The following is a 14180-nucleotide window of genomic DNA, read 5'->3' as shown; positions in this document are numbered from 1 at the left end:
TAACTCAAATGTAACAACTTGCATATTTTTAAAAAACACAGAATGGCTTACTGTGTGGCTTGGTTTTGTAGCTTTGAACACATCAAAATTAATAAGTGTTTTCATTAATCTGTAACATGATTATGAGAAGACCCAAGGATGGATTAATTGATCACATTCCTCTTCTGCAGATGGAGCCAGGTTTCTGCTGAGGCCTCAGGAGCAGCACCTTACCCTGAGGAGCTGAGCAGCCCCACACTGCTCATTCTGCCTCCCCCTGCTCTTGCTTCACTAGAAGTTAGACAGAATTAAGAGCCACACAGACACCCATGTTTAGACTCTCTATGCCACCTTTCCCCCACTCCCAAATAGGTATTCAGCAGTTCTTTTTGATTTCTGGAGCATAAGTAACTAAACTCTGTTTGCTGACAGTCAAGAAGAAACTTTACTCACAGAAAATACACAAAAATCCCCTTTCTCTCCTGCAATAATTTGGATTCTTTCCTGTTTTATATATTTTGATCTGTGTCAATTCAAATGTGATAAAGTCAATCCCACTACTTATCCCTCCTCTGTATTTGTAAACTTCCACAGATGCTTTATTTCAAATTTGAAAGGGGAATTACAAGGAAAAGTTGATTACATAAAAATGAGCTAGGAAGAAGTAAAGATTTCTTTATTCATTAACATTTTCTGAAGGGCAGAACCAGTCAAAATAAAACAATTTTCTCCCCTAAAGTAACTCTGTCGTAGCCACTACCACCAGTACTGCCATTAAATTATTATTTGTGCAGTGCTCAGAGGTCTTAAAAAACCCCACGAATGCCCTTATTTCATAAGTATTTCAAAAGATTCTCTAGCTACACAAAGAATCAACCGGAACCAGCATTTTGAAAGCAATCTGTCTACTACTAAACTGTGCAGAATAAAAATAAATGCATATGCAAACAGAATGCAAAAAGCCAAATTAATCCAGTAATCAGTAGTTTAATGCAAATTGTGTTTTTCTCCCCAAGATCTTTCCTTTAAGTGGAGAATTTAAATAAGCTACTGCAATAGAAATGTTTAAAAAATATTGACACAATGCGAAGAAGTTGATAATTTAGCAAAACTATTTTATTAAAGCTTATTCTCATGATAAAATAATAGCCAACAAAATCGTATTACGCAGGTCTTCTGCAAATGTGTGTAGCTGCCACCCATTCAGATATCATCAAGTCAAGATATTCTTGTTTTCTGTGGTATTCTTTATTTTCAGCTATTTACAGTCAAGCATGAAGCAAAGATTACATCAGGAATGTAGAATTACAATTTCCCCCTCGAGACTGACTGTTTATTTTAATTAATGCCAGACAGGAATTTACGTTTTCCTTCTTATCGCTAAAATACAACTATTTTGCCCTTTTCCCATTCTGTATGTTTAAAAATATTGCACTACGTTTAATTTACCTCTTACAATCATCATCATTAGCAACACTAAGTGAGGAAAACTTTATCCAGCTTTTCTTACCCACTGCATTACACGAGTCAATTTAAAACCATGAATGTGTTTTTGAAATCAGTATTTGCATTGTTTTCACAGCTCCTTCATGTGTACCAGGGTTTAAATGAAGCACTTGGATATATTTCAAAACCTCTATAGTAGTCCATAAGAGCAAACACTGATGGGGATTGAATGCAGATCGCCACCAATGGTAAGCCACTGAGAAAATGGAGTGGGGAACTCTTAATATGCATCTCAAGCAAGTACAGGTTAAATAACTTTTCGTCAATAAGGGAAGCTAATTTTGTGCGATTATTTGCTCAAGCTTAATTTCAGAAGTGTGTCACATGCCTATTTTAGCATGGATAGTGTTTTCCATACATCAACTAAGTATCAACTGCCCAGAACTCACAAAAAAGTGCAAGTAGTTGCATGAATGGAAGTCACCATTTTGTTGTAGAAGCCCACATAAGCTGTTCCATGGTGAAAACCATTGCTTCTTAATTTTGTCCATCACAAAACAAACTGAGAAGCAAATCTAAAGAGAGGTACATTATAGACGACCTCAGAAATCAAAGCAGTTAATTACCATCTTAATCTCCATTCCCATAAAGGCCTTTTTATTCTACTACCAGCGATACCAGTGATAATGATACGAGTACCTAGCACAGTATCTAAAATAAAGATGATATTTTATACAAAATTTCTATACACAGAAGATGAAACAAAGACACTTTTACAGGAAATAAATAAGAACAATGACCTTAGCCAGGATATGCTAAGATCCACAGTTTACACATAGCACAATACCAGATAGTTCTTTTCAAAAGCAGCTGGCTGAACTTCCTCATCTCTACTGGACTCACACATTGACTCAAATAAAACATGTTATATACACTATAGGACATTTTGCTAACAAAAGTGATCCTTCTCCTCAGACTGTCTGAAAAGCTGAATGTAACTTACCACTACTATACGATTACTCAAAAGTGTTGAGAGAACATGTTGAGCTAATTTGTAAATTATTTTGTACCTTAAGCTTTCCAAAATGATAGTCTGCAGCAAAATATTAAATTCTTTTTTATATGACTTAAACCATCATTGCATGCTTTTCCACAGAATGCAATGAAACTCCCAACTCCTGTGAAGAACATCTTTCCTTTATCAGGTTATCAGATAATACAACACTTAAACTTATGGTGTGGTTCTGAAAGGCAACCAGCCTCTTATCTCAAAAATATTCCAAATTATTACGAGATACCAGTATGTACTTTGATATCTAATATTATTCAATCAGGATACCACAGCCCAAGGTTCTAAGGAGGATTTATTTTAGCATAGCATTACTATATTTCATGTTAATTACAAACTATGAAAAATTTTTGTATTTAACAAAAATATGGGAAACGATATGTAATGTTAACTTCGGTATTAAGAACAGACAAAATGAAAGACATTTTGGTTGCTTTCACGATATGTTTGGCAAAAAATACACAACTACCTAGAAGACATACAATAAAACCGTGATTAACACTTTAAAGCCTGGCCCCTCAGTGACTTCTGTGTCAGTCATCAGCTTAGGCATGCAACAAGCTTTTAATGCTTTCATCATACAACGGGAACTAAACATTTTGAAAATCCTGCCAGTTTCCCATTGAAAACAATAGCTAAAAAAGGAAAAATAAGGGGAGGGGAAGTGGGGGCAAGTAATACATCAAGGAAACCATACACACTGATGTGAAATGGTAGGGTTATATAATTAGAAAAAAATAAGTTATTAAAAATAAATTTTGAATATAACCCCCAAATTTTAGTTCTAACCAGCCTGTTGAACAACAAAATGATGGTGGCTGTAGCTGGAGAAGAACCATTATTAGCAATTAACTGTGGAGAAGCAGGACACATAGATTACACCAGTGTTTTAATTTAATTTGTGTGTTTTTAGAGTCAAGTGCAAAGTATACTTTCAGTCCATTCCTTCAAAGACTAAATAAGTAAATATCAGTCTACTGATTGAGGTGGATCAACTGGTTCTTCTGATATGATGTTCAATGTTGGAGCCTCCATCAGACTGACATCTTCACCATCCATTTCTTCTGCTATACTGGATTCTTCTGAATCCTTAGTCACTCTTTTGGACTGTCGCTCTGACAACATGCTCTCCAGAGACTCTATATCCTCAATGCCTGCCCTGTAGTGGATCATGAGCAGCGTAAGGGCCTGCAGTCTCTCACCCGACTTTGCCAGTGCAGCAGAAATCAAGGCTTTTTTCCTTGTATCGGTTGTCTCTTTTTCTTCTTTAACGAGCGAATTATTATTTTCCAGCTCTTGGTCTATTTCATTCTGCAGCTTATCCAACATAAATTCTAATTTCTGAAATCGCTCCTCTGTGGGTAAACTCCTGTAGAGATCACGCCCAATTTCCTTAACGGCAATGAAGACACTGTCATCCAGGCCACCCTCCTTCCGGACCAGCTTTATCCCGGTACTTGACGCGCGTTTTGAGGGACTGCTTGGCCCACTGATTTCAGTATCACTACTTTCGTTATCAGAAGTGTTTGGTGTGTGCTTTGGCGAAGGTTCAACCACATCTGACCCTTGCTCAGCAAGGCGAGCTTTGGGCACTTGCCGAAGGTTTAACAAACGGGTGCTTGTGTTGATGATATGCCTGGTCAAACCTGTAGTTCTGTTCACAGACTTAGACTCTGAATCAACACGAGAGGACACGGCTGGGGGAGCCTCCTGTCCTTCGGCTCTACAACTTCCCACAGTTCGATCAAGCCGCTTTTCAGCTCCAACACAAAAGGGCATCTCAGTTAAACATTTTTCTTGACATTTTTTATGGCAAACATAAGCACAGAGCATGCACTGCGAAGCTGCTTTAGTCCATACCTTCTTTTTGCAGTAATCACACCAAGTTGGATTCTGAAACTGAGTATCTTGAAAATTATGCTTGTTCTCTGTAAGAACTTGTCCCAAGAAAGGATCCTCCTTCTGAAGTGCACGGGCTTCTTCTTCAAAGTGACATTCCCTCTCTTTCTCCAGAAGAACATTTGAATCATCTATTTCACCTTCTTTTAAATATTTGAACTGTAAAGTTACATCGCCATAACAAAATTTTTCATTGAAACCCTTATGGGTTGTCAAATTCCTTAATGCTGTTCTAGTGACTGCTGCTTTAGGGGTAGGAGCAGTCAGTTTAAATGTTCTAACAAATTCCATTGAGGATGTAGCTATACAATCTAAAGCAATTTCTTCAAGTTTTATGCTTGCATATCCTAAGCAGATAAAACCACCTGCTTTGAAAGGGTCTCTGCACCACAGTGCAACATTAAGGTACTTATGGTATTCTTCTACTTCAAACAAACAGGAGGATGTTCTCGTCCTTGGCCATCGGCCTTGCCGCATTTTATAGGGAATTTCTGGTGACTCCCACGTTCGATGATCATCGCTATCTTTGCACCCACGTGCATTTTCTGTAAGTCCATCTTTTACTGTATCTTGCTTTGGTGCTGTTACTACTTTTGATACTGCTGGGTCTTCTATTTGATCACTGTTTTTATTTACCTTCTCTGTAGACTTTTCTCCATTATTTGCAGGTGGAGGTGGCCTCTCTGGTTTATCAGAACATACACCTCCAGTTTCTAACATGTTTTGGCTTTCACTAGGAGGCAAAATAGGCCTGCTTTGTGGCCTGGGTGGCACAGGAGGCTTCGTACTGGATCCTTGTGACTGTTTGCCCGATTGCTGAGATGCATCTGGACCCTCACTGGTTTTAGGTGTTGCCACTTTAGCTCCGTCTTTTTGTTGCGTTTTTGACGTTGCCTGATGACCTCCTAAATGTAGTTTCCGATTCAGGATCGGAGATATAGTTCCAAGAGGTTTAGCAGCAAGTATTACAACTGAACGTTTGGGACTCAGAGTTGTTTGTGGCTCTTCTTTTTGGTCAGGTGACTCACAAGCTAAGTCCTCAAATTCTGAATCAAAATCTCTGCTATCAACATCAGTTGATAAACTAGCTTGGTCATCTTCTGGCGGTGCCAGGAAAGCGGTGTCTTCCAATTGTCCAAATCCATCCTGCAGTGCTGAACTGTGCTGATTATACCCAACAGGCCTTTCATAGAAGACTAAAACTCTGTCCCCAGCCTGTCGAATCAGCTTCAACACTTGGACAGTTGACGTGATTTTAACACCTATAAGGAAAGAAAAAAATTATTAAATTTTAATTATGATAACAATGTTAATAATCAAAAATAGCCAACAAACATTGTTGCTCAATAACACAGGAAATCAGTTATGACAGGGCTTAATTGAAATGTAACAGATGGATTATTTCAATTTTATTCATACAAATGTATCACTTTGGAAGCTGGAAAAGATTATAACCAATACTCCAGTTTGCTGTTTCCTAATAACACTGTAATCTTACGAAGAAATGTTAATTTGATATGTTAACATTTTTAACATTGGTCTTGCTATAAGTTTGGGCTTTTTAGCAGCAGATGTTTATTAAAGGACTCAAAAAATGGGCATTTTTAAATACAGTTGTAATTAAAACAGAAGCAGGCTAACAAAGCCAACAGTTCCAATGAGTTAGCAAAATACAGGCATGGTGCTACAGTCTGAGTGTGGCTGAAGAGTGAACTGAACCATCTTCCTCATCAGAACTTTCAGAATAATTTGACGTATTCTCCAGCCTATGGTAAGATTCAACAAATTACATGCACACTGAAATATCTCGATGAGCACACAGTCCAAATAACTAAAAATTACTTTTTCTTTGTTCTAAATCAATCACCAGTTACCTATTTGAAACAACTGAAAACCCTGATGAATCACTAGAGTATTGCAATGGGGATTTAGGCAGTATCTAATGAAAAGAACTCGTAGTTGTTAAGCTCTGGTCTGCAAATCCTCTCAGGTATAACCATTAAACTCCCTGTTGGCACAGCCACATGTTTTGGCTGTTTCTGGTTTTTTTTTTTAAATGTTGTTGCCAAATATTTACTCAAGTTTGTTTTAGATTTTACCTAGCAAGAAGTAAATAAATATGCAAGAAAATGAGTCAAGTGGACAAAACCTCTAAGTGATCATAAATACATAAATGTCAACTTTATTAGGAGTGCCAGGCGTAACTATAATTGTCAGGAAAGGCTGTCTAGCTGAGCTGCACACAGACACATCCTCCCAGTTTGCAAGACAACCCCTATTTTAAAAGCTGAGATGTTACTCACTGCCAATTGCCAGAAGTCTGTCTCCTCTCTGTAGATCAGCAGCTGCAGCAGGTGAGTTTGGAGTCACAGTTTCAATGACAACGTGCCCTGCATCTTCCTCCTTGGACTGTACAAGGCGGAGTGTGAGCCCAACGCTCTGAAGATTCCCTTTCACTAGTTCTGCCTAGAGAGAAGGAAGTTAAAAGTATCAGAATTGCTGCCTGCAAGCTTATTTTATTACTATTATCAGGTCCACTAATGATAATTTAAATAGAGTCATACAATTTAAATAAAATTTACATAAAATTATAGAATAGCTGTTATAAAAATAAAATACATTAGTACATCCATTGACTTTTTCATTAAGCAATTATCACCTAATAGATTAACTGTCTGCCCATTAAGTTTGCACCCTCAGATATCTTCACACAAAGCCTCAGTTCTAAAAAAGCAACAGCTAAACACAACTTCATCATGTATTTTACTGGGAAGAAGTTTTACTATAAGGAGCACTGTACCATCAATCCAGGTATCACTTTGAATACCACATTTGTGCTATAAAACCCATTACTATGAGCAGCTTTTCTGTAGTCTATACAAGAAGGTGTTTGGAGTGAGAAAGCTTATGTACCTACACATTGAACAAATCACAATTAATAACAGTCTAAGAAGTTTCTTCAAAGACTCAAATCCTTCCCTCATAATTACATTGCAAGATAAATATAATTTAAATTTTAACTCAGTAATCTCAAGTATCTTATTCTTAAAAAAAAAAAGAAAAAACAAGAAAAAAAGGAAAACTGAGGTGCAATCTCTGTGGTAGTTTCATAACACATTCTTGCGCAGCTCTTGGTAGTGGTCAATTGTTAACAGACTTCAATGTCTGAGACATTTGGCAACTTTTTTCATAATAAAAACAGTTCTTAATGAATTTAACAATATCCTTTTTCCCCCCCTAAAGCACATTCCTTCTGGAGTGTTTCAAATGACTGTCTACTATCATTCCATCAACATTTATTCTATTTGAAAGGGAACTCACATGTTTCAGCTTCAAGGACAGAAATTTAATTTGCTTTTTTTGATTCCCAAGAACAGAGACAGCCACTGCAGAAAAACCTCCATAGCAAATTCTGTATTTGGTTTCAATTTAGTGAGTTCAGGTAGACAGCCTTCTCCTCCATACCCCTGCATTTACTTTGTTGCTATTCAATTGTCAATGTTTGAACTGTCTGCAGTTGATCCTTCAGAGGATGTTCGTTTACTTAGTTTTGTGCAATGGCTTTCCACAGTGAAGTGGGTTTTTTAAGGTCAGTACATTGTTCTCTCCTTGGCTGCATGGCTTTCACTCCTTTCCTATCATCTTAACAGCACTATATCCTGGGTTTTTTGCTAATTGTTGTTCAGTTCTTTAGAGAAATCAAACAGATTGCAGTTTGCTTAAGAACAGCATCAAGTGTGAAAAAGCAGACTTCCATTAGCTTCCTAAGCTTTATCTCTTATTTTCTGCATTCCCCACAGTTACCTGATTTTTCTCAAACTTCTATTGTGAATACCCAGTAATGAATAACAAGATCATTATAAGCTTAATTGCAATTCCAAGATTCAAGATTTTTCTAGAATGCAAACAAGTAAATAGTTGCCTACTGAAACAACTGGGGGGGCTTTGGGTTGTTTTTCGTTTGCTTGTTTTAATGCCAGTCCCACTTACACCAAAAACTCTGTTACATAATTAAATTTTAAATAATAAACTCTTAAGTGTTAAGAAACAAAGTATTAGAAATGTCTGTGAAAGAAGACAAACTTTTTAAAAAATTGCTCTTCTGCTCTAGTCCTTTATTCATGTACAATACAGCTTTAAGCCAGTAATTCACAAACGTAGCATGTGTTGGACGGAAACAACATGAAGAATTACTACAATTTCAAACAATACTAGTTGAATATTTTAACTGTCAAAACCACAAATGACATGAATTTGCTGTGGCAGCACACAAATCTGCAACAAAAACAACATCCAAAAATCACAAGTATATAGCCCTGCATATTCTTATCAAACAATGAGGAAATTGTTTGATTATTTCTGAACTTTGCTCAGAGCCCAAGTACTCAAATCTCAGTTTTTCTATGATGGTTCCTTTGTAAGTCTTGCTCTAAGTGATTAAGCTTGAAAAGTATTTCCAAATCCTTGTGTTTCAATAAAGAAGAAACTACCATAATGAAGATCAGAAAGTAAACTCTCCCTTAAGGAATGCTGACAAACATGAAAATTAATAAGGGCTGAAAAACAAATTATAATGAAGTTTCCTCCTAATTTTTTTTAGTCCACTGAAGTGAAAAGCTGTTTAGAGAGAGAATTTCAGGAAAGAAATGGTTGCTTAGACACCACAGTGAAGGGAGAAAAAACACCAAGACAAAACCCCAGGTTGGTTTTCATCCCAACATTGTTATTCTGGCCATTTAATGACACTCCTTTAGGGATTCATCTGTTTTGATGATATATAGTTTCATCTGAAATCTCACATTACTTCTGTATCTCAACACCCAGAACTGGAGTGCATTAGTAACACAACATGTTTTAAAGTGTTGGCTCATCCAGGACGGACAATCTGGTTAGTTTTGTGTCACTGCACAAGGGTCATTGCTCTAAGTTTGTTTTCAACATGAGGTGAAACTCTTGGCCAGTAATTCTTTGAGGCCACTGTTAACACAGTCATAGGAGTTGCCTCCTGCAAATCTGCTACTCTCTGGTACAGTTGGGTATTTTCTGCTCCTTCCAAAGACCAGCACAAAGGGATAAGATTCCCTCAGAAAGCCACAAGCCTTAGAGAAGCCAAGAGAGTCAGAAAGAAAACCAGAGGTGGTAGTGCAGCATGGAGTGTTCTGAAAAAAGGCAGCAATGACCCCTAATCACTGTTAGTACTTGCAGTCACCAAAATGCACGACGAGCAGATAAGGAGAAAGGGCATAATTAGATAGTAAAAAGGAAAAAAAGTTACCAAAAGCTCTTTCTCACACAGTTCGTCAGTACAGACTGTCATCCTCTTGAGCATCCTTTGAGTTCCTGGACTTCTTTAAGCACAACTCCACAGTGGATGACTTAACAGTGAAAATATTCTCTACTGCAAAGGACTAGAAACCCCTGAGGTGATTCCCAGTATTTCACCCTTCCCTCCTCCCCAGGATGAGACCACATGAAAGAAACGAGGGACAGCTGGAACCAAAGATCCGTAGGTATCTCTGAACATTTGGCTCCCATGCAGGGACACAGACCGCAGATTACAACACGTATGACTCACTGATGGCAAGGAGACTTCCAATATTCCAGCAGTATCTGATGGAAAGCTGTTTTTGGAAGGAAGAGCTCCTTTGAACATAAGAAGCAAAGTTCATCTCAACTTTTGCTTAACTTTGGCACAGTCACAAGCTTTCTCACAAAGTAAACTGGTTTTATTTATCAACCCAGACCAGATGAATATTTTCCTTGATTTTTCTTTCTGGCAATTGTAAGTAATACCACAATATCTCAGGGAGGCTGCAAGGCAGGTAAAGGCTGTCCCAACCTCTCAAACACTTTCCTCCTCAACAAGTACACTCACAAACCCAAACATCTGCATAAACCCAGCACAGCTACTTTGTCTTTCTGCCTCACCCTCAAATTATGACTTGATAATAAATGTGAAGAGTCAAAGACCTATTGGAACATGCAACAACAGGAGGATGAAAATCAGCTAAATGACACAGAGGTTAGAAGAAAATTGTTGAAAATGAAAGGACATTTATTATCAAGAAAGTTTGCTGCAAGGGAGAAAAACTGACAGCTGAACCCAGGGGAAAGGGAAAATTTAACCAATTACCTATACCATATTAAAGCAAGTTTATTTTAATTTGATCTAATTAATAGTTCTGTTTTACCAGTCCCTGCAAACCTTAGTAGTTATTTCAATAAGAAGCAAGACAAAGCAGATCCTACTTGCTTGTCAACAACAGGCATACATTCAAAGTATTTTATACTCAAAGAGATAGAGCTAAACTGTGTCACAGAACTTAGAAAATATACCTTTTTAAAAATAAAGAAGTAGCTACCAGAATTTTTATTAAATACTTGTTGAGATTAAGATGCAAAAAACCAGGAATGACTATTCTAGAAAAAAAAATGAAGTAATTTCTTTAGTGTTTAATTGTTTTTTAAAAAAACCTCCAACAACAAAATAAGACAAGGGCACAAGATGTCCATTCACTTTAAAATTGATAAAACATTTCAATGTGGAGCTGTGATTGCCTGACTTTTACAGGACAAAGTCTATAAGCATTGATTTCACAGTGCAGGCTCCAGTTCATTTATATGCATCAGTGTATGAGCCTTTGCAGAGCAAAACCCCAGCGCTACTTTCAGTTCAATATTGGGCGTATGCTCTGGAAACACAATGTAGGAGAAAATTATGTTGTGTCTCAGCCTTTTCTTACCTCAGCCTCGTCCTTCTGAAAGCCTGGCAGTTGAATGTCAGTGAAAATCAATTTTTCTAAACATCTTTAAACATCATGATACCAAACTCCAGCACTGCACAGTGATCTCTCAGAAATTTACAGCTTGCTTATATTATTTAAATGGTCAAATATTTACACAAGTGTCAAAACACGATGCAGTTTTAATCTTCAAATGCCTCACTAAAATTATCAGTCTGAAATAATTTGCAAATACAATGGGATTATACATAAACATCCCTTTTATAGGCAACAGACAAATGTGATGCCACCTCATTGACAATTTGCTTCTAAAGCTGCACATACGAAGTTAGATTGTTTTTTAACAGAGGTAAGAATGTCCCCGGTGACGCTGCAGTCTCATAACTGGAACCTGAGTTAACACTGGATATAGCACTTCCATTCAGGATTTCTAAGGCAAGACCTAATAATGTCCACTAATTAATATGGACATTGCAACATCTAGAAAAGTATATGACAACCTCTTACTACTAATGCCACAGCCTTCAGCAAACCTTTAGAAATTATTACTGTATACAAAAATAGGAAGTCACAAAATGAAGCCACTGCAAGATAATTAGAACATAAAGTTTTTCTTTTAAACCAAATGGCTTATTTTCAGGAACTAAAGAGGAAATTGATTTTTTTAAAGTTTAATTTTTTACTCTGTAAATAATATTCCCTATTTGCTTAACTATTTTGTTAGCATTAACATAATAAATCTTTATTAAAATTTAGTAAGCATATATCACATTCTTTTGAATAAATGCTAAAAAAACCCTTGTTCACCCAAGCACAAAATAAGAAATCTTATTTTATTCATTTTACATCAACTACTAGAGTAATATTTTCCCAAATACTTGTTCCCTATCAGGGATATGTAACACCCTGTATGTATCAGAAACTGAACTGAACCCATGTCAGTGCTGGACTGTAGATAAAAATCTGTTTTAATCTAAACCTTTAGTGTTGCCAAAGTGGACTTAGGTATTCTTGCAAGCGTGGTCTAATGTTTTTCAAGGAAAAAGAAGAGATAATGTCTTTGAATGTCTGTAAAGTATTACACTCTCCCAGACAACCCTGCGTGCTGAGAGGAAAGGAAGGAATATTTCATGTCTAAAAAACCCAAAACATTAAAGTGCAAAATTGGGAAGCAGTTTCTTCTCTTCTGAAGACTCAGATATTTGTATTATTGAAAAAAGGTTTTTGGCATATATCTTTAAAATATGGACTTTAATATTATTGCTTTTTTCAACCCTATTATTGAATGCAGTTATTATATATGACCCGCACAGCGAAGTGATTGCTGGATTATTTACACAGGGCAAAGGAGACAGTGTAAGGAAACAGGAATTGCCAAACTCACGAAATGCTCCTTAGTAACACCAGACACAAAGAAAGAAAAGAAATTATTTCTAACATTACAAGAGTATTTCGATCTATGCTTTAGAAAAGGAGACATTTTTCTGCTCCTTGTGACACAGACTCAAAGCTCAAAAATACAGTGCCAGAGTAGCACAAGCCTTTTCCAAACTCTTCTTCAGCCTTCCTGTCCTCAAGACAGGACAACCCTGTTATGGGAGAAACTGTCAAGAAAACCACCTTGCACCGAAAGTGTCTGATGTAAACCTTGACTAAGGAAACCACAACGACAGAAACACTTCAATTTCCCAGGCATAGAGAAAGGTCCCAGTAACAGAAAGAGCAGAAAGCCCAAGAGATAACCTTGTTCCTGGGATGCTTAAGCAGCTCAGCAGTCAACAAAATACGTGCTAGTTATCAGTTTAAACTGTGTTGATACCTGTGCACACTCGCAGAGCTGCACAGAAAGCCATGACAAATTCTGTTCATAACTTGTTAAACAGGCTGTGATTCCCCAGCGTCTCCCTGGTCAGGGACAGTGCGCACTCAAACACTACAAGACAGACACAGACCTGGAAAGAACAAACCTGGAAACTGGTTACCTGACTGGGCATGTGCCTCCATCTCCTGCATCTATTTCCTTTAGCAGCTTCAGAAATGTTAAAACACGCTGACACAAGATTCAAATAAAACGCCATAGTAATACTTACAGAATAACTATACAGCATGACAAACAATGAAAAGGAAGGAAATAATCTGTAATCAAATTAACTCTATCTAGAAAATAACTTTTTTTTAGTATTTATTTTCCTCCCTGCTGGAAATAGGCATTAATTACAAATCATAAGGAAGAGGTTGAAGGTAATCCAATGCAAAAGAGAGGTACTGGCTAAAAAAATATGAGTATACACCACAGACAGAAGTAACACTATATTCTCAGAAACCAACATGTATTAGAAAACACATCTACAAATTTGGAAATTACTGATTCGTGGAATACTTTTTTCAAGTCATTAATATAAGACTGCTCAAATAAAAACGTGACATTGTTTCTGTAATAAAGCCAAATCTTAAATCTAAAGTTGTTACTATTCCAAAATTTTTATCAATAATTAACATGCTCTTTCTTCTATATGATGCTCCCATACAGTTTTAATATCAGATTCCACTGGAAATTTTAATGTACATTTCCCCCATTCCCAGGTTTACATCGATCCAGTTAATTCCAACAAACATGTTGATTTGCCCCCACCATGTTTTTTAATATCTTGACAAAACACGTTAGACAAGTATGTTGAGTGAACATATATTTGTTCTATATATACTAGAATAGAAAACGGAGGGGGGGGTGTGATTTTTTTCCCCCAAAACAACTTCATTTGTAAATACATTTAAATATACACGTATGTAAAAAACTTTCAGTTAGAAATTAAAAGAAAAATATCTGCTTATAAAAAAAAATTGTTGCACAGCAATCGTTGCACAACCCATTGTACAGCAACTACCAAATGGATATTTTTCTACCCATTTTGCCTGAAAGAAATGATTTGATAATATCATTAAAACCTTAAAATGCAAAACCAAAATAAATTGGAAAAAGCCAATAACTGTAGAATGTGCTTTCACCTTAAGTAGATACCACTAAAAATAATATTTCATGGCAA

General features: G+C 36.7%; 1 protein-coding gene across 1 annotated transcript in view; it reads right to left on the bottom strand.

Annotated features, from left to right (window-relative positions):
- Positions 1-1079: 1079 nt before the first annotated feature.
- PDZD8 (PDZ domain containing 8) overlaps positions 1080-14180 on the bottom strand; it is a 50634-nt gene continuing 37533 nt past the window's right edge. The window contains exons 4-5 of the mRNA XM_071563855.1: positions 6697-6859; positions 1080-5655 (exon numbers count right to left, since the gene is read on the bottom strand). Of these exons, the coding sequence (XP_071419956.1) occupies positions 3464-5655; positions 6697-6859 (2355 nt within the window). The 3' untranslated portion in view covers positions 1080-3463. The remainder of the gene's footprint in view (positions 5656-6696; positions 6860-14180) is intronic.

This window comes from Pithys albifrons, chromosome 9 (assembly GCF_047495875.1).
Source record: "Pithys albifrons albifrons isolate INPA30051 chromosome 9, PitAlb_v1, whole genome shotgun sequence".
NCBI classification, from domain to species: Eukaryota; Metazoa; Chordata; class Aves; order Passeriformes; family Thamnophilidae; genus Pithys; species Pithys albifrons.
Note: the sequence above shows the minus strand (reverse complement) of the source record. Positions and strands in the feature narration are given on the sequence as shown.